Source organism: Phocoena sinus, chromosome 16 (assembly GCF_008692025.1).
Source record: "Phocoena sinus isolate mPhoSin1 chromosome 16, mPhoSin1.pri, whole genome shotgun sequence".
Classification (NCBI taxonomy): Eukaryota; Metazoa; Chordata; class Mammalia; order Artiodactyla; family Phocoenidae; genus Phocoena; species Phocoena sinus.
In genome coordinates, this window is record NC_045778.1 from 77044176 (window position 1) to 77065660 (window position 21485).

General features: G+C 44.1%; 1 protein-coding gene across 1 annotated transcript in view; it reads right to left on the minus strand.

Moving 5' to 3' along the window:
* The window catches only part of CPXM2 (carboxypeptidase X, M14 family member 2), a 122512-nt gene that overhangs the window by 75559 nt on the left and 25468 nt on the right, over positions 1-21485 (minus strand). The window contains 1 exon segment of the mRNA XM_032608892.1: positions 18830-18939. Within this exon segment, the coding sequence (XP_032464783.1) occupies positions 18830-18939 (110 nt within the window).

Genomic DNA, 21485 nt, shown 5'->3' on the forward strand with positions numbered 1-21485 from the left:
GCAGATGAAGGAGCAAGGTAAAAACCCACCAGACCAAACACATGAAGAGGAAGTAGGCAGTCTACCTGAAAAAGAGTTCAGAGTAATGACAGTAAAGATGATCCAAAATCTTGTTAGTAGAAGGGAGGAAATACAAGAAACGTTTAACAAGGACCTAGAAGAACTAAAGAGCAAACAATGATGAACAACAAAATAAATGAAATTAAAAATACTCTAGAAGGAATCAATAGCAGAATAACTGAGGCAGAAGAATGGATAAGTGACCTGGAAGATAAAACAGTGGAAATAACTACCACAGAGCAGAATAAAGAAAAAAGAATGAAAACAATTGGGGACAGTCACAGAGACCTCTGGGACAACATTAAATGCACCATTTTAGGGGTCCCAGAAAAAGGAGAGAAAAAGAAATGGTCTGAGAAAATATTTGAAGAGATCATAGTTGAACACTTCCCTAACATGGGAAAGGAAATAATCAATCAAGTCGAGCAAGTGCAGAGGGTCCCCTACAGGATAAATCCAAGGAGAAACACACCAAGACACATATTAATCAAACTACCAAAAATTAAATACAAAGGAAAAATGTTAAAAGCAGTGAGGGAAAAGCAACAAATAACATACAAGGGAATTCCCATAAGGTTAACAGCTGATCTTTCAGCAGAAACTCTGCAAGCCAGAAGGGAGTGGCAGGACATATTTAAAGTGATGAAAGGGAAAAACCTATAACCAAGATTACTCTACCCAGCAAGGATCTCATTCAGATTCGACGGAGAAATTAAAACCTTTACAGACAAGCAAAAGTTAAGACAATTCAGCACCACCAAACCAGCTTTACAACAAATGCTACAGGAACTCCCCTAGGCAGGAAATACAAGAGAAGGAAAAGACCTACAAAACAAACCCAAAACAATTAAGAAAATGGTCATAGGAACATACATATCGATAATTACCTTAAATGTAAATGGATTAAATGCTCTAACCAAAAGACACAGACTGGCTGAATGGAAACAAAAACAAGACCCATATGTATGCTGTCTACAAGAGACCCACTTCAGACCTAGGGACACATACAGACTGAAAGTGAGGGGATGGAAAAAGATAGTCCATGCAAATGGAAACAAAAAAATATCTGGAGTAGCAATTGTCATATCAGACAAAATAGACTTTAAAATAAAGACTATTACAAGAGACAAAGAAGGACACTACATAGTGATCAAGGGTTCAATCAGAGAAGAAGATATAACAATTGTAAATATTTATGCACCCAACATAGGAGCACCTCAATACATAAGGCAAATGCTAACAGCCATAAAAGGGGAAATCGACAGTAACACAATCATAGTAGGGGACTTTAACACCCCACTGTCACCAATGGACAGATCATCCAAAATGAAAATAAATAAGGAAATACAAGCTTTAAATGACACATTAGACTACATGGACTTAATTGATATTTACAGGACATTCCATTCAAAAACAACAGAATACATTTTCTTCTCAAGTGCTCATGGAAAATTCTCCAGGATACACCCTATTTTGGGTCACAAATCAAGCCTTGGTAAATTTAAGAAAATTGAAATCGTATCAAGTATCTTTTCCAACCACAACACTATAAGAATACATATCAATTACAGGAAAAAAATTTAGAAAATACAAACACATGGAGGCTAAACAATACTCTACTAAATAACCAACAGATCACTGAAGAAATGAAAGAGGAAATCAAAAAATACCTTAAAACAAATGTCAATGAAAAAGCGATGACCCAAAACCTACGGGATGCAGCAAAAGCAGTTCTAAGAGGGAAGTTTATAGCAATAGAATCCTACCTCAAGAAACAAGAAAAATCCCAAATAAACAACCTAACCTTACACCTAAAGCAATTAGAGAAAGAAGAAGAACAACAAAAAAAAACCCCAAAGTTAGCAGAAGGAAGGAAATCATAAAGATCAGATCAGAAATAAATGAAAAAGAAATGAACAAAACAATAGCAAAGATCAATAAAACTAAAAGCTGGTTCTTTGTGAACATAAACAAAATTGATAAACCATTAGCCACATTCATCAAGAAAAAAAGGGAGAAGACTCGAATCAACAGAATTAGAAATGAAAAAGGAGAAGTAACAGCTGCCACTGAAGAAATACACAGGATCATGAGAGATGACTACAAGCAACTATATGCCAATAAAATGGACAAACTATTAGAAAAGCACAACCCTCCAAGACTGGACCAGGAAGAAATAGAAAATATAAGCAGACCAATCACAAGCACTAAAACTGAAACTGTGATTAAAAATCTTCCAACAAACAAAAGCCCAGGACCAGATGCCTTCACATGCAAATTTTATCAAACATTTAGAGAAGAGCTAACACCTGTTCTTCTCAAACTCTTCCACAATACAGCAGAGAGAGGAACACTCCCAAACTCATCTATGAGGCCACCATCATCCTGATACTAAAACCAGACAAAGATGTCACAAAAAGAAGAGAAAACTACAGGCCAGTATCACTGATGAACACAGATGCAAAAATCTTCAACAAAATACTAGCAAACAAAGCACATTAAAAGGATCATACACCATGATCAAGTGGGGTTTATCCCAGGAATGCAAGGATCCTTCAATATACACAAATCAATCAATGTGATACAGTACATTAACAAATTGAAGGAGAAAAACCATATGATCATCTCAATAGGTGGAGAAAAAGCTTTCGACAAAACTCAACACTCATTTATGATAAAATCTCTCCAGAAAGCAGGCATAGCGGGAACCTTCCTCAACATAATAAAGGCCATATATGACAAAACCACAGCCAACATCTTTCCCAATGGTGAAAAACTGAAACCATTTCCTCTAAGATCAGGAACAAGACAAGGTTGTCCACTCTCACCACTATTATTCAACATAGTTTGGGAAGTTTTAGCCACGGCAATAGGAGAAGAAAAAGAAATAAAAGGAATCCAAATACGAAAAGAAGTAAAACTGTCCCTGTTTGCAGATGACATGATGCTATACATAGAGGATCCTAAAGATGCTACCAGAAAACTACTAGAGTTAATCAATGAATTTGGTAAAGTAGCAGGATACAAAATTAATACACAGAAATCTCTTGCATTCTTATACACTAATGATGAAAAATCTGAAAGAGAAATTAAGAAAACACTCCCATTTACCATTGCAGCAAAAAGAATAAAATACCTAGGAATAAACCTACCTAAGGAGACAAAAGACCTGTGTGCAGAAAACTATAAGACACTGATGAAATAAATTAAAGATGATACAAACAGATGGAGAGATATACCATGTTCTTGGATTGGAAGAATCAACATTGTGAAAATGACCATACTACCCAAAGCAATATACAGATTCAATGCAATCCCTATAAAACTACCAATGGCATTTTTCACAGCACTAGAACAAAAAATTGCACAATTTGTATGAAAACACAAAAGACCTTGAATAGTGAAAGCAATCTTGAGAAAGAAAAATGGAGCTGGAGGATTCAGGTTCCTGGACTTCAGACTATACTACAAAGCTACAGTAATCAAGACAGTATGGTACTGGCACAAAAACAGAAATATAGATCAATGGAACAAGATAGAAAGCCCAGAGATAAACCCACTCATGTATGGTCACCTTATCTTTGATAAAGGAGGCAAAAATACACAATTGAGAAAAAACAGCCTCTTTAATAAGTGGTGCTGGGAAAACTGGACAGCTCCATGTAAAAGAATAAAATTAGAACACTTCCTAACACCACACACAAAAATAAACTCAAAATGGATTAAAGACCTAAATGGTAAGGCCAGACATCATCAAACTCTTAGAGGAAAACATAGGCAGAACACTCTATGACATAAATCACAGCAAGATCCTTTTTGACCCACCTCCTAGAGAAATGGAAATAAAAACAAAAATAAACAAATGGGATCTAATGAAACTTAAAAGATTTTGCACAGCAAATGAAACCATAAACAAGATGAAAAGACAACACTCAGAATGGGAGAAAATATTTGCAAGCAAAGCAACTGACAAAGGATTAATCTCCAAAATATACAAGCAGCTCATGCAGCTCAATATCAGAGAAACAAACAACCCAATCCAAAAATCAGCAGAAGACCTAAACAGACATTTCTCCAAAGAAAATATACAGATTACAGCAAACACATGAAAGGATGCTCAACATCACTAACCATTAGAGAAATGCAAATCAAAACTACAATAAGGTATCACCTCACACCAGTCAGAATGGCCATCAACAAAAAAATCTACAAACAATAAATGTTGGAGAGGGTGTGGAGAAAAGGGAACCCGCTTGCACTGTTGGTGGGAATGTAAATTGATACAGCCACTATGGAGAACAGTATGGACGTTCCTTAAAAAACTAAAAATAGAACTGAGCTACCATACAACCCAGCAATCCCACTATTGGGCATATACCCTGAGAAAACCATACTTCAAAGAGTCATGTACCACAATGTTCATTGCAGCTCTATTTACAATAGCCAGGACATGGAAGCAACCTACATGTCCATCGATAGATGAATGGATAAAGGAGATGTGACACATATATACAATGTAATATTACTCAGCCATAAAAAGAAACGAAATTGAGTTATTTGTAGTGAGGTGGATGGACCTAGAGTCTGTCATACAGAGTGAAGTAAATCAGAAAGAGAAAAACAAATACCGTACGCTAACACATATATATGGAATCTAAAAAAAAAAAAAAAAAGGTCCTGATGAACCTAGGGGCAGGACAGAAATAAAGACCGAGGGGTAGAGAATGGACTTGAGGACATAGGGAGGGGAAAGGATAAGCTGGGACAAAGTAAGAGAGTGTCATGGACATATATACACTACCAAATGTAAAATAGCTAGTGGGAAGCAGCTGCATAGCACAGGGGGATCAGCTCCGTGCTTTGTGACCACCTAGAGGGGTGGGATAGGGAGGGTGGGAGGGAGACACAAGAGGGAAGGGATATGGGGATATATGTATACGTATAGCTGATTCACTTTGTTATACAGCAGAAACTAACACACCATTGTAAAGCAATTATACTCCAATAAAGATGTTTAAAAATAAATAAATAAAATAAAATTATTCTTTAATTACCCAGGTGTCTACACAGCACCTACTATGTTCTAGGCGTTATGCAAAATGCTTTGCTTTATGGCACATATAGAAGACTGCGAATCTCAAAGTCACTCTGCTGCTGTGAAATCACTGATCTCCATTGTACATATTTCATGATCATGGGCTGCCTCTATACAGAAACATCTGGAAGCAAATTAAAAAGTTATATCCAAGTGAATGTAACTAGTTAGTGATTCCAGGATAATTAAAACAGCTGCCTGCCACTTTGCAAAATAGCCTAGTGCTATTTGGACAGAAACAGAAAAAAGTAATAGTTATTTTTAAATACTTTTGAGAAAAAAATATTAGAAGCAGAGGCTGAAACGTCATAGTTACCGATGAGTTAGCTCCTTTGCAGGCAGTGGTTACCTAAAAATGTTAGATGCGACATCTGATTATTATAGGTAAGTAACTAATCTCCCATAAAAGGCCATAACGTGGTCTGAATACCTACCTTCAGTAAACCTCTGTGATAAACCCATAAAATTACCTGGGTGCAAATCAGCTGATCCTTCTGCAAATTAGCAGAGCTCCCTGCTAGTTCAGGCCTTAGTCACCAGTAAAGTTGGTTACAAAGAAACAATCATTGTTTTTGAAGCCATTTTGTAAACCCCAAACCAATTTTTAAAAATTTTCTTGCACTGGCTAAGGAAACCAATAAACATCTAGAGTATGAAATTCAAAACATTTAAAAGTAAAATCTATTAGGGAATTCCCTGGCGGTCCAGTGGTTAGGACCTTGTGCTTTCACTGCTGATGCCCTGGGTTTCCTGGATTGGTTTTCCTGTTTTCTCATTTTATATAAATGAAACTTTCTGTAGCTACTCTTTTGTGCCTGGCTTCTTCCACTCAATGTGAAATCTGTGAGATTCATCCATATTATTGCAGGTAACAGTAACTTACTCCGTTTCACTGTTGTATAGTATTCCACTGTGTGCATATACAAATGACTTATCCATTGTAGTGGTGATGGACATGTGGATTATTACTATTTGGGGGTATCATGAATAATAATGCTATGAACCTACCTGTACATGTCATTTGTACACATATGAATGCATTTCTTTTAGGCATAAGAGTGAATTTGTTAGATTAACAGGTATGAGAATGTTGAGCTTCAGCAGATACTGCCAAAGAGATTCCCAAAGTGGCTGTGCTATTTCACAATCCCAGCACTGTATAAAAATTTCTATTGTTCCACATCTTTGCCCACACCTGATATTGTCCTTTTTCTTTTTTTTGAATTTTTGAATTTTATTTTATTTTTTTATACAGCAGGTTCTTATTAGTCATCAATTTTATACACATTAGTGTATATACATGTCAATCCCAATCACCCAATTCATCACACCACCATCCCTACCCCCCCGCAGCTTTCCCCCCTTGGTGTCCATACGTTTTTTTCTCTACATCTGTGTCTCAACTTCTGCCCTGCAAACCGGTTCACCTGTACCATTTTTCTAGGTTCCACATACATGCGTTAATATACGATATTTGTTTTTCTCCTTCTGACTTACTTCACCCTGTATGACAGTCTCTAGACCCATCCACGTCTCAACAAATGACCCAATTTCATTCCTTTTTATGGCTGAATAATATTCCATTGTATACATGTACCACTTCTTTAACCATTCATCTGTCAATGTGCATTTAGGTTGCTTCCATGACCTGGCTATTCTAAATAGTGCTGCCATGAAAAATGGGGTGCATGCATCTTTTTGAATTATGGTTTTCTCTGGGTATATGCCCAGTAGTAGGATTACTGGATCATATGGTAATTCTATTTTTAGTTTTTTAAGGAACGTCCATACTGTTCTCCATAGTGGCTGTATCAATTTACATTCCCACCAACAGTGCAAGAGGGTTCCCTTTTCTCCACACCCTCTCCAGCATTTGTTGTTTGTAGATTTTCTGATGATGCCCATTCTAACTGGTGTGAGGTGATACCTCACTGTAGTTTTGATTTGCATTTCTCTAATAATTAGTGATGTTGAGCAGTTTTTCATGTGCTTCCTGGCCATCTGTATGTCTTCTTTGGAGAAATGTCTATTCAGGTCTTCTGCCCATTTTTGAATTGGGTTGTTTGTTTCTTTAATATTGAGCTGCATGAGCTGTTTATATATTTTGGAGATTAATCCTTTGTCCGTTGATTTGTTTGCAAATATTTTCTCCCATTCTGAGGGTTCTCTTTTCGTCTTGTTTATGGTTTCCTTTGCTGTGCAAAATCTTTAAAGTTTCATTAGGTCCCATTTGTTTATTTTTGGTTTTATTTCCATAACTCTAGGAGGTGGATCAAAAAAGATCTTGCTGTGATTTATGTCAAAGAGTGTTCTTCCTATGTTTTCCTCTAAGAGTTTTATAGTGTCCGGTCTTACATTTAGGTCTCAAATCCATTTTGGGTTTATTTTTGTGTATGGTGTTAGGGAGTGTTCTAATTTCATTCCTTTACATGTAGCTGTCCAGTTTTCCCAGCACCACTTATCGAAGAGACTGGTTTTTCTCCATTGTATATGCTTGCCTCCTTTGTCATAGATTAGTTGACCATAGGTGTGTGGGTTTATCTCTGGGTTTTCTATCTTGTTCCATTGATCTATGTTTCTGTTTTTGTGCCAGTACCATATTGTCTTGATTACTGTAGCTTTGTAGTATAGCCTGAAGTCAGGGAGTCTGATTCCTCCCACTCCGTTTTTTTCCCTCAAGAGTGCTTTGGCTATTCGGGGTCTTTTGTGTCTCCATACAAATTTTAAGATATTTTGTTCTAGTTCCATAAAAAATGCCATTGGTAATTTGATAGGGATTGCATTGAATCTGTAGATTGCTTTGGGTAGTATAGTCATTTTCACAATGTTGATTCTTCCAATCCAAGAACATGGTATATCTCTCCATCTGTTTGTATCATCTTTAATTTATTTCATCAGTGTCTTATAGTTTTCTGCATACAGGTCTTTTGTCTCCTTAGGTAGGTTTATCCCTAGGTATTTTATTCTTTTTGTTGCAATGGTAAATGGGAATGTTTCCTTAGTTTCTCTTTCAGACTTTTCATCATTAGTGTATAGGAATGCAAGAGATTTCTGTGCATTAACTTTGTATCCTGCTACTTTACCAAATTCATTGATTGGCTCTAGTAGTATTCTGGTGGCATTTTTAGGATTCCCTATGTATAGTATCATGTCATCTGCAGTGACAGTTTGTCTCTTGTAACATTCTTTATTTTAAAGTCTATTTTATCTGATTTAAAGTCTATTTTATCTGTAGTATTGCTACTCCAGCTTTCTTTTGATTTCCATTTGCATGGAATATCTTTTCATCCCCTCACTTTCAGTCTGTATGTGCCCCTAGGTCTGAAGTGGGACTCTTGTAGACAGCATATATATGGGTCTTGCTTTTGTATCCATTCAGCAAGCCTGTGTCTGTTGGTTGGAGCATTTAGTCCATTCACATTTAAGGTAATTATTGACATTTATGTTCCTATGACCATTTTCTTAATTGTTTTGGGTTTGTTTTTGCAGGTCCTTTTCTTCTCTTGTGTTTCCCACTTAGAGAAGTTCCTTTAGCATTTGTTGCAGAGCTGGTTTGGTGGTGCTGAATTCTCTTAGCTTTTGCTTGTCTGTAAAGCTTTTGATTTCTCCATCAAATCTGAATGAGATCCTTGCTGGGTAGAGTAATCTTGGTTGTACATTCTTCCCTTTCATCACTTTAAGTATATCATGCCACTCCCTTCTGGCTTGTAGAGTTTCTGCTGAGAAATCAGCTGTTAACCTTATGGGAGTTCCCTTGCATGTTATTTGTCGTTTTTCCCTTGCTGCTTTCAATAATTTTTCTTTGTCTTTAATTTTTGCCAATTTGATTACTATGTGTCTTGGCGTGTTTCTCCTAGGGTTTATCCTGAATGGGACTCGCTGCGCTTCCTGGACTTGGGTGGCTATTTCCTTTCCCATGTTAGGGAAGTTTTCAACTATAATCTCTTCAAATATTTTCTCTGGTCCTTTCTCTCTCTCTTCTCCTTCTGGAACCACTAAAATGCGAATGTTGTTGTGTTTTATGTGGTCCCAGAGGTTTCTTAGGCTGTCTTCATTTCTCTTCGTTCTTTTTTCCTTATTCTGTTCCACAGCAGTGAATTCCACCATTCTGTCTTCCAGGTCACTTATCCATTCTTCTGCCTCAGTTATTCTGCTATTGATTCCTTCTAGTGTAGTTTTCATTTCAGTTATTGTATTGTTCATCTCGTTTGTAATTCTTCTAGGTCTTTGTTAAACATTTCTTGCATCTTCACGATCTTTGCCTCCATTCTTTTTCCGAGGTCCAGAATCATCTTCACTATCATTATTCTGAATTCTTTTTCTGGAAGGTTGCCTATCTCCACTTCATTTAGTTGTTTTTCTGGGGTTTTATCTTGTTCCTTCATCTGGTACATAGGCCTCTGCCTTTTCACCTTGTCTATCTTTCTGTGAATGTGGTTTTTGTTCCACAGGCTGCAGGATTGTAGTTCTTCTTGCTTCTGCTCTGATATTGTCCTTTTTTAAAAAGCCATCCTAGTGCCTATCACACCTCGTTGTGATTTTAATCTGTATTTACTTGATGACTAATGATAAAGAGCACTTTTTACTATGTTTATTGGCCATGATATTGCTCCATAACCATAGCAGGGCTCCAGCATGCTGGCTTTGCTTTAGTTCCTCAAATATATCATATTCTCTCCACCACAGGGCCTTTGCACACACTGTTCTGTTCAACCTGGAATTCTCTCCTATCCCCTCTGCCAACTCTTCATCTGATAAACTCTTAACTTCTAATCCTGCTTCACATCTTGTAGCCCATCCCCAGGAAAGCCTTCCAGATTTCTAGATTGAGGCAGGTTTGTTGGGCATAGCAAACCATGGTGTTATGGGTTGGATTATGTCCTCCAAAAAGATATGTTCAAGCCCTAATCCCTGGAACCTCAGAATGTGAATTTTTTGGGGAATAGGGTTGTTGCAGATGAAATTAGTTAGGCAATGATAAGGGCCCTAAACCCAATGACTGGTGTCCTTATAAGAAGGGGAAATCTGGATACAGAGACAGACATACAGAGAGGAAAGATGATGTAGGAGCACACAGGGAGACCGCCCATGACCACAGAGCCAGAGACTAGAGTGATGCCACTACAAGCCAAGGAACATCCTGGGCCGCATGGGGACCAGAAGCTGGAAGAGGCAAGGAAGGATCCTTTCCTCACAGCCTCAGAGGGAGCGCAGACCTACAAGCACTTTGATTTCACATTTCCAGCCTCTGAATTGTGAGAGAATAAATTCCTGTTGCTTTAAGCTGCCCAGTTTGTGACACTTTGCTATGGAGGCCCCAGGAAACTAATGCACCTGGTCCTCTCCTTCTGCGTATGCATTACAGGTTGTAATTGGGCATTCACCTGTGAGATTTTTTTTAAAAATAATTTCATTTCCCCATTACATTATCCAAGGCCAAAAAAACATCGGAGGAGGCATCCTTGACTCCTCTTTTTCTCACACCCTCTTCCAAACTTCATCCACTTCATCAGAAAAGCCTACTTTCAAAATATCCAACATCCAACCACTTCTCACCACCTCCACACTCCCGTCTTGGCCGGAGCCAGCACCACCTCTTGTCCGGGATGCTGAGATCACCCCCTGCCACACCAGCCTTCTGCTGTTCCTTGGTAACTGGTAATGCCTGGCCTGCTGTCGGCGCAGGACACTCAGGCCACTCCCACTGCCCAGATGCTCCTCACACAGCTACTCGAGCCCCTGCTGATCCTTAAGCACAGATATTACCTCCCAAAAGCCCAGACCTTGATCACTTTTAACTATAACCTGCCCCTTCCCCACAGCCGGCCCTCCTGACCCCACTGTCGGCTACAGGTTTGTTTTTCTTCTCTCCGTCACACTTATCACCTTCTAACATTCTATAAAAATTTTTATTACTTTTCTTGCTTTTATGTGCCTCCCTCCCTCTAGACCGTAAGCTCTCAGATGGCAAGGATCTCTGTCTGTTTTGGTCACTGAGGCATCCCAAGCATGTAGCACAGGGCCCAGTACACAGGAGGTCCTCCAGAAACATCTAAAAGATCAGGGACTGTTTCTGGTTTTGCTCATCATCGTCTCCCCAGGACGTGTGATTTTTAGTGTCTGCCTAGCACCAATAAGGTCCCCAGGAGGTGGGGTTTTTAATGAAATGAATGAATACAAGAAAGAATCTGTTCTGATCTTTCTTTCCCTCCTCCCTTCCTGTCTTTCATACTCTCCCCACACGAGTCTTCCCTGCTTGTGCAGTGTGTGCTGTGTCCACCGGAGCCCTAGCTCAGAATGACCTGCACCCCTGACTCTTAACTGTACACGTCCAGGAGACAGTCTGGCTGGCCTGCGTGTGGCTGGGCAGACAGCCCAGAGGGCCCATCCCCACGAGGCACCATTTGAGAAGGCACAGTTGGGTTGTGCCAACTGAATGGACACGAGGTCCCACGGGGGTGACTGCTGACACCCCTCAGACTTCTCTGGGTCTTGCCAGGATGTGGGCCTGGAAGGTACTAGGTGATGCAGAAGCCAGTGGTCAAGGAGATGAGTCAGAAGGTGGGGTGCTGGGGGAAACCACAAGCTAGTGAACACACTGAACCTTCTCGTGGGCACCTGAGACGCACCAAAAGGAGCACGGAAAACCCTACGGCCGGAAAAGTTCAATCTGAGCCTCAGCTCTGCACTTACTGGCTGTCGGGTTAGGGCAGGTCAGTCAGCCTCTGACTTCAATTCCTTTTCTCTAAACCAGAGTTTCCCTCTGAGTATGCTGAAGATGAAATGAAATATTAACTTAATAAAATTTAGTAAAATAGTAAAGAAAAATCCACATGGCAAGCAGAACGGAGTCCACTTCTGCACCAGGGAGTCGGTGCTTCCAGAATGGCCTGGGAGCCAAAGGTCAGGCGTCTCTGTTACTCGGGGCCCCCCTGTCCTCGTTGCCCTGCTCTGTTCCTAGTTATCACACTCGCGTTTCACGATGCTTCCGAGAATGGGACCAGTACATCAACCTCATTATGGCAAATTCTCACTTTGAACTTTCCAAAAGTCATGATTTAAAATACTCAGTCCTGCTATTCCCATAAAGATCCTAATACCTCAAATTCCAACATCTTGGCATCCAAACACTGTGTCCCAGACTGTTTCTTGAAGCCAGATGTGGAATGAAATCCCTTTATCGGAAACGAGCACAACATTCCTTGATTTGGAAACTATCCCCACTGTGATGATTTCTGCCTCTGCAGCGCCCGCCACATAAACAGCCCCCAGTGAGGGCTTGTCGAGTCACAGCAAGGGTTTGTACAGCCAGAAAGAAATGGGAGGCTGACAGGCAGAGACATGAGATGGTGTGAAGGAAGAGACAGACTTTGGGGTCAGAAGACCTCGGGTGTAGATGATTCCAGCAACAGGCAGAAGCGGGGTGACGCCTGAGAAAACCGTGCTGCCCTGGGTGGTCCCTATACTCTTCCCGCCCAGATAAACGTGGGGCACCAGGTGTCTCAGGGCCAAAGAGGACAAGGGGACAGATGTGTGGGATGTGCCCATGCTCGTGAACTTCGACATCAGGATAAAACTTGGTTCAATGCTCTATAACGGACTCCCTGTGGGGATATCTGAAGCCACGGGCGTTGGTCATCTTCATGGCTTACACCTCATGTCAGGTAGAAAGATGATCAGGTCATTGGCAGTGGGTTCTAATATCAGCACCCGGGTGCTCTGTGGAATTTATTGAATGGAATGACTTACAAGAGGAGATGTGTTTCGTTCCAGTGGTGCTGAGAAATGGTTCAGACAGATGCTATTATAACCAGACATTTCCTCATCAAAGAGGGGTCACACACGTGAGACAGGTCGTGGGCCACAGAGAGTCAAATAATGGTGACCAGGCATTGCAAAGACATCTGCATGTGTTAATGCCCCATGTATTTTCTTGCAACCTCAAAACACCAGCTCTTTCTTTAAAACTCTGATCAGAGGGCTTCCCTGGTGGCGCAGTGGTTGAGAGTCCGCCTGCCAATGCAGCGGACGCGGGTTCGTGCCCCAGTCCGGGAAGATCCCACATGCCGCGGAGCGGCTGGGCCCGTGAGCCATGGCCGCTGAGCCTGCGCGTCCAGAGCCTGTGCTCCGCAACGGGAGAGGCCACAACAGTGAGAGGCCCACGTATCGCCAAAAAAAAAAAGAAACAACAACTCCGATCAGAATATCAACTCTCTTACATTCCCGATGATAGGCAGCAATCACGGTGACATCCTGAGGTCTGGCCAGGCTCTCGTATTTTATTTCTTCCGATCACATGTCAGGCTTATACTTACCATAACTTTAGAGTCTTAAGAATGAAATCGAAACCCAGCCCTCTGAAATGGCAAGTGCTGCTATAAGCTGCTCAAGCTTTGCAGCTAAGAGAGCATCCACCATCACAACGGTGGTGGGATAAATCACCCAGAGAGTAGCGCTGTCTCTGACTCCACCTTGCTGAGTTTATGAGCCATGGAAAATCTCTCAGGGTCCTTAGAGGATTCTGCTGGGACAGGAGAGGTGATGAGCTGCCAGTAAATGACCCACCTGAATACAGGAGTACCTCCTAAAACCAATCAAAGGCAAACGCTCCAAGTGTGATTTTAGAGGTCATTACTGAAATTTCTCTCTGAGACCTCGAGTGTTCATTTCCAAGCTGCCTGTGATTGGTCCCAGAGCAGAAGAAGCCAATGATTGTTTCTAAATGCGATCACAGCCTCACAAGTGAGTTAGTATAAAAGGATCCTGGGCACACTGGAAGAATCATCCCAGGTGAGAGAAACAACCTTTGCTACCCTGCTGAACTGGACCTCTCCCTTGAATTCCTGAAGATCTCTCTTGTGCCAGTGTACCAATGAAACGTAAACCAGGGCTTCTCCTCCAAGCCAATATTATTAAATTGACACAAGCAAAACTCCACTTGCAAAAAAGAGAAGTTATAAGTTGAGTTATAAGGTGCTTTTAGTCTTTCAAAGTCTTATGCTTAAAATGAGGACAAAAGAATGCTACAGACCGAATACTTGTGTCCCCTCAGTATTCATAGGTTGAAACCTAATCTCCAAGGTGATGGTATTAGGATGTGAGGCCTTTGGGAGGTGGTTAAGTTACGATGGTGGAGCCCTCTCGAATGAGATTAATGCTCTTATAAAAGAGACCCCGCAGAGCTCCCTCACCCCTTCCACCACGTGAGGACAAAGGAGATGACAGTCGTCTATGAACCAGGAAGCAGGCCCTCCCTCACCAGACTCCGAATCGGCCGGCACCTTGATCTTGGACTTTCCAGCCACCAGAACTGTGAGAAATAAATCTGTGTTGCTCCAAAGCCACCCAGTCTAAGGCATTCTTTTATAGCCTCCCCCAACGGACTAACACCGAGACAGGTGTTTCTGCTACAGCGTGGCAAATGCAGTTCAGTAAATGCTCGTCGTCTGCAAAATCTTGCACTTATAAAATCCAAGTTCACAGGAAAAATAAGGTTCAAAATCTACGCAGCTCTGTAATCAGAACAAAAACAATCAATCAATTCCAAAAACCATCACTACTGGTAAGGAGACACGTTCAATTGATTTAAAACATTTTTTTTTTTTTTTTTTTTTTTTTGCGGTACGCGGGCCTCTCACTGCTGTGGCCTCTCCCGTTCCGGGGCACAGGCTCCGGACACGCAGGCTCAGCGGCCATGGCTCACGGGCCCAGCCGCTCCGCGGCATGTGGGATCCTCCCAGACCGGGCCACGAACCCGCGTCCCCTGCATTGGCAGGCGGACTCTCAACCACTGCGCCACCAGGGAAGCCCTGACTTAAAACAATTTTTTAAATACAGCTATAATGATAGAATTTGACCTTAAAAAGACCACAGTTAAAGCAGTATGGTGGAAAGGGGTGTAAGGAAGAATGGAAGCTGCTGGGTTGTGAGCAAATGGGCAAAGGACCTGAGCGGTAAGCGTCCTAGGACAGGGCACATGGCCACCCTGAGCCAGAGCATCGCAGAGTGACAAGCACCATGGACAGGACCGAGTTCTTCCGAGGCTTCTGCCCGCAGCTGTGTTGATAGTCCCTGGGGTCAGGGCTGCTGCCTGGTCCCGCAAAACACTGATGTACTGGCAAAAATGGTACATGAACCAACCCTACTTCTGTTCCACAATGACATCATCCCATACTTGCCAATCACACATGAGCAAATTTGCAATAACAAAACACCAAGACGTCCAACCTGCCTGCACCAACCCCATCCACTTCGGGGAGACTTCAAGGCAGCCGCGGTGCCCTTCGCATTGCAGCAGCTCCCCAGGAGCACCTGTGAGGCACATACGTATGTGTAGACACAGTGCTGACACAGTGTGGGAATCTCAGAAAAACAAGATTCACACGACCTGGGGAGGGTGACCCATGAGTAAATCAATGTGAGATAAACGTCAGAAAAGAGACTTGCACATGGTTTAATAATCATCCGGAGATGCCCAGAACACTTTAGCTGTTGGTTGGGACGGTTTTATGGGGTCGTTTGGAGCAACAGCTCCAGGTTTAAAGCAGCTTGGAGTCACATCCTGCCTCTCCTGGGAAATCTTAACAAAGTTACTCTACCGAGCCATGCAGCTGTTTTCTATATGACAGAAGTAAGAATAATAATAGTCCTTGTCTCACGCCAAGGAATAAATGAAATAATGCAGGTGAAGCACTCAGCACAGCACCAGTAAGTATCAAAGCTGCTTCCGGCGCTCCTTCTGCTGGAGACTGAGGCATCTGGAGGAAAGGGAATAAACAGGAGCTTTTCTTCTTGGCTCTGTAAGGGCCGTACAGTCGTACAGTTCTGGTACATAAAGGGCACTTTGCAATGGTCAGGTGAGTGAATGGATTTTAATGGGCACGAACGTGGCATTTGAGAATTGCTGAGGATGACTCTCTTTCTTCCTCCTTTTGATCCTCACATTCCGAGAAGTTAGCAAAGGTGAGCATCTTGCCTAAAGCCTCTCAGCTCGTTAGCAGGAGGACCAGGGAGTAGGCCGAGCCTGAGTTCCGGGTGGACCACGATCATGCCTGCAGAGCCTGACCAGCCAAGGGCTGGACTGACGTCGCTCACATCCTACACTAAATGCATTTAAATACGGTTTCTAATTCCAATACCTTGCTGTTTCTCACACATAAAATTCCATTAGCTTGACAAGCCTACCAAATACTCAGATGTGAGACAAGGTGTAGTTATGTTTAAACTGCATTCAAACTGCATGTGTGGGAAGACGCATTTTGGGGCACCTGTGGCAGTGGAATCACGCTTCACATGGCACCAATTCTGGAAAGTGGGACCCACCAAAGGGTGTCTGTCCTTAAAGCTACCGAACACTTTAAGCAGAGGAGTGAGAAATTCCAGTAAATGTTTTAAAATTATAAATCATCTAATTTCACTGCTCAAGGAATCCTGTGAGCGCTTGGGACTCCCATGTTTCTGATGAGGAAACTAAGGCTCAGAGACGTGAGATAATTGTTCCAAAAGTCCCCAAATCTAGATGTGTCAAGGTCAAGGTCTGAACTCAGCCTGCCTGACTGGACTGCATGCGGCGTGTCCACTCTGCCCGTGGGTTTCCCAACTGGAAGCACATGATCCCCATCCTCTGCCCCCGCCCCACATATTTAGGACTAACTGGGCCTCTCCATTTCTGACCGGAAGTGTGGGTAAATGTGAACACTTCCTCTTTCATAAAGGATAACTTCATTTCTAGAGAAAGAATCCAAGGCATCAGATGACAGATCCACTAAGTAATGCAGGAAGCAGGCCTGTAGACATTTGGATGTAGCCCTGCTCAGGTCTGACTTTATTTACTTGGAGGACTGCAGCCCATGACAGATGCTAGAGGCACTCGGATTATTAGCAGGTACTCCTGTCTGCACTTTGAGAGTGCATCCTCTGGTAAAACAGTGTCCAGCTACACACATCCAAATGTTTCTTAACAGCTGTTATTAAAAAGGAAGAAGAACAAATATTTTTAAACCAACTTTAGATTTCATGAAAGTTCGTTCTGAAAACGTTCTACCTGAATTCTTCTGAACTGAAAAGTGGTTACGGTTGAGTGGTTTGAAAGTCTATTTGATGCGGTCGAGAGGAGGGAAGAGATGCTTGGAGTCGGGGCTCTGTTCAGATGTCCCCCTGCTGAGTCCAGGGGCTCCCTGGGAAGGGGTCTCATCCACTCTCGTCCAGTTCTCAGCACGGCAGCTGCCCATAGCACGTTTACAGTGACAGCTGGGGGAATGAGTTGTCAGCTCTGCCGCTCAGAAGCTGTGAGCCTTGAGTGCAGCCTTGACGACTCCACATCGTGTGCATGAAAGGACTACCTTCCTCCCCGGAGGCTTGCTGAGACGGCACATGTGCCAAAGGGCTTGGAAACCACACAGTTATGGATCAGGTGGGGAAAGAAACTAAAATATTAGGGAACCACACTCTTGGAGAACCACATAGGATGGCATGGGATCAAACGCCAACCTGAGAAGGGGTAGATCAGCTGGAACCAGAGCAGGAGGGAAAAGGCACCCGAGATGCGTTGGCAGAAAAACAACCCCCTCCCCAACAAAGACGTCACGTGCTAATCCTAGAACCCGCGAGCCCTCGAAGTTACGTGACAAAGGGGAATGAAGGTTGCAGATGCAGCTAAGGCTGCTTGGGATGGGGAGATGGTCCTGGACTATCCAGGTGGGCTCAATGTACTCATAAGAGTCCTTAAAAGCGGAAGAGGGAGGCAGAAGAGAGAACCAGAGAGGTGGCAGCCTGAGAAGGTCTCAACCTGCCACCGCTGGCTTAGAAAAACAAGGAACGTGGGCGCCTCTAGAAGCTGGAACAGGGTAAGAAACAATTCTCCCTGAGAACCTCCAGAAAGAACACAGCCCTACCGACACCTCGACTGGAGCCCAACGAGCCGTCTATCCTCCAGAACTGTAAGAGGATGAACCTGTGCTGCATAAGTGGCTACATTCACGACAAGTTGTGACAGCAGCACAAGGACGCGATGTCACGGCTGAACCAGGGTTTACACTGCTTGGGCAAAGTGGAGGGAGGGGACGTTGCAGGCAGGGGACCTGCTTGGGAAAAGGCCTGCAGCCAGGAAGCGCACGGTGCAAGGAGGGAGCCTGGAGGAGCCCACCTTCCAGGAGCAGGACCTTGACGGCACCGAGGGCCAAGGTTACGGAGGCCTTTGAGCCTCCGGGAGGGAGGCCAGACACGATGAACACCACTAAGGGTTTGACCTGGCGGAACACAACGGAAGGAGCCACAGAACAGCCTGGAAGAAGTAAGTGTGGCAGAGGTGAGAAGCATCAGCAGGGAAGCAAGAGAGGACAAAGGTCACTGCCGGCCCATGGCCGCAGCTGTCCAGCCTTCCCTCCCGCCCTTTTCTCACAGATCAATCACATGGAGGTGACCTGATCTGGGCCCAGGAAGCAGCAGCATCCTTTTTACTAACTAGTCTCTGGGGACGCGCATCCCGAGTCTCAGGGCTCGTTCTCTAAAATACGGGCTCTGCAGCAAGGCCCTCCCCATCGTGAGAATTAGAGCTGATTCGTGTTAAATGCCAGACACGGGGCCTGCCCCGAGCTCAGCGAACCATCGCTGTGTCTGTGGCCAGAGCAACTAGCCCTGCAGTCAGAATCCTTCCCGCAGCGCCGGCGCCTGTACCTGGATGTTGAGTCTCCCCCGATGCGCCCCCAGGCCGTAGCGCTTCGAAGTGGACGCGTGGAGCTGGAAGTCTGTGATTTTTAAGGTTTCCAGACCAAGAGGCGGGCAACCTGGAAAGGACAACGCTTATTAAAAACAAGGACAGATGCTGACAGAAACGAACTTCTGGTTTCCTAAATCTGGCCACGTGCTTCTCCGTCTTTCCCCTGAGCTCCAGCTCAGCGCTGCAGCCCCACTCACTGGTATGAGCAGCGTTTCCGGACCAACGCTGTCGATTCAACTGTTGACATTATGCCAGTTTTCCTTCTTGTCGGCATTTCCTTTCTGGGTGTTTTTGCCCTGATATTCCTTCTGTCTGATGCTGTCCATGCTACTGTCTGAGGCTGTTTCCAATTAAGGATCCTTCCGCAGTGTGACTCAGCCAGGGAGAGTTATTGGTTAGAAATTTCAGAACGATTCCATGGCTGAGCTCTGCAAATCAATCAGAACTTGCTGATTTTGCTTCGGCAACCCTTGCCTTTGTATTGTGAATACTAATGAGCAGAGCAACAGAAAAACACAGACAGACAGACAAACAAACCTATTGTCTTCCATTCCTGGCAAAACTGGTAATTTTGAGAATGGCTACTGCACGCAGTTTTGTCCAAGCTGCCCCTGGAATAAGATGCTGGCACTCGGGCAGCCCCTTGGCCATCATCCCAATCCAGCCCATCGTCCCTACGGATAAGAGCTTTAACGGCAGCCCTGGGGCCGGATCCCAGGCCTCCTGACTCCTGGGCTGCTATTCTCACCACCCACCCTACCGTGGGGCTGGAAATCTCCAAGTGATGCTACCTTCTTCAAATCTGGCCCTAGAGAAAGAAAACAAACACTCAGGAGGAGAAGTGAACAAAATATACTTCTGTGAAAAATCCCTAGTGTAACAGAAGCAAATTTTAAAAGCACTGTGGGTCACTGCTGAGATGGAAGTGCCCCTGGGGATCCCTGGGATCCCTGGGGACGTGAGCATGTCTGTCCAGCCACAACAAACCCCTGCAGGGAAAAAGCCCTTCTGGTCCTGGGAGGCTGGAGGAGGTGGCGGAACAGTGCCCGCAGGGCATGCTCTGCGGGCACCAGGTAGAAAGTCTGTCCAGGTGCTGCAGCCAGAGGAATTCAGACCTGCCAGGACCTGAGACGCCATCAAGTCCTCCCCTTGAGTTCTCAGAAGAGGAAACCAAGGCCCCGAGACTTGAGGTGAACCACCCGAGGCGTCCCTGCCAGCGGCAGAGCCACGCCTCAGATCCCGGTCTCCAGACTCTCAGCTCCGGGCTTTCAAACGATGCCACGCTCTCCCCTGCCCACATCTGCCGGGAGGCTGCCTGTACTAGCACAGGGAAGCAGAGGCACTGGTGCCCAGCATGGTAAAGAACACAGGAGAGGAGGTGACAGTTCCACTGGCACCGGCCTGATGCTGCCCCAGGATTCAGAAGCCTTCAGGCGGCCTCGTGATCATTCTCAAGATTTTTGGCAGGTCTACTCAATGTCCAAAATAAAGCTGCCTCTCCTCCTTGGACTCACCCGCAATGTAGAACAATACCACATGGGAAAGAAAACGACACAGGGTGATTAAGAAACCTGGCCAGCTCTCGAGGCCACCTCTTGGTCCTTGAGGGGACACCTGCAGAACTTCACTCAGCTGCGGCCTGGACTTTGACACAGTGGCGGACTGCTGCTACCAGAGCCCCAAAGGCTGTAAGCCTAACAAAACCCACAGAATGAATCAGCCGTCTCAAGGAAACCTCCGTATCTTCAAAACGGGAACTCCAGAAGGGCAGAGGGGATAGGAAGCAGACGAGCGGCCCCCTCCCAGCCACGATTCCTGCCTCGTCCATGGCGTCCAGGAGATAAGAGACAATCACAGTAACACGAGGCTTCTCACCGGCAACTCCTGCATCCAAGGGCTGAGGGGAAGGAATGAGAATCTAGAACCCACTATCTGTCAACAGTCAAAAGGACATCTTCAGTCAATGCTTAGAAAGTGTACCCCACTCCCATCATAACCTCAGATTCTTGCTGAAAATACTGCTGGACTAATGTACCAGACACACACACACACACACACACACACACACACACACACACACACCCCACATGGGACGTAAGAGCTGAGGGCTCTGTGCAGTGACTCGCCCCAAAAGAGCCCAGTGCGCTCTACCTGCCAAAGAACTCCAAAAGCAATGCTAAGTTGGAGCAAGAAGCTAGAATTCCTTCGGTTTTACATTCTCAAAGATACATCCGGCCCCTGTCCAGAGAGCACTGTCATGACACCATCTCCCAACAGGCAGGACTTTTCTCCATCTTTAGAAAATATTACTCAGGAGGCCAGGGGTGCTGCCTCGAGGATCAAATAAATGGAGGAGACACGAGTGTTTCAAAGCTTAATTTAAATCTCCACAATCAGAAAGTCAAAAGGCCAGGCAGAGTGATGGCGTCATTACTGGAGCGTGATATGTTGGTATTATAATCAAGATTATAATGTCAATTGAGGAGATAATTACTAGGTTGAAAGAGTGCTTGAAGTCAATGGGAAGCTCATTCCCAGCTCTTCACCCCTCCCCTGTGTTCTGAGTCCCCAGCCAGGCTGCACTGAGGTAGTAGCTCTGGCAGTAACTCAGCC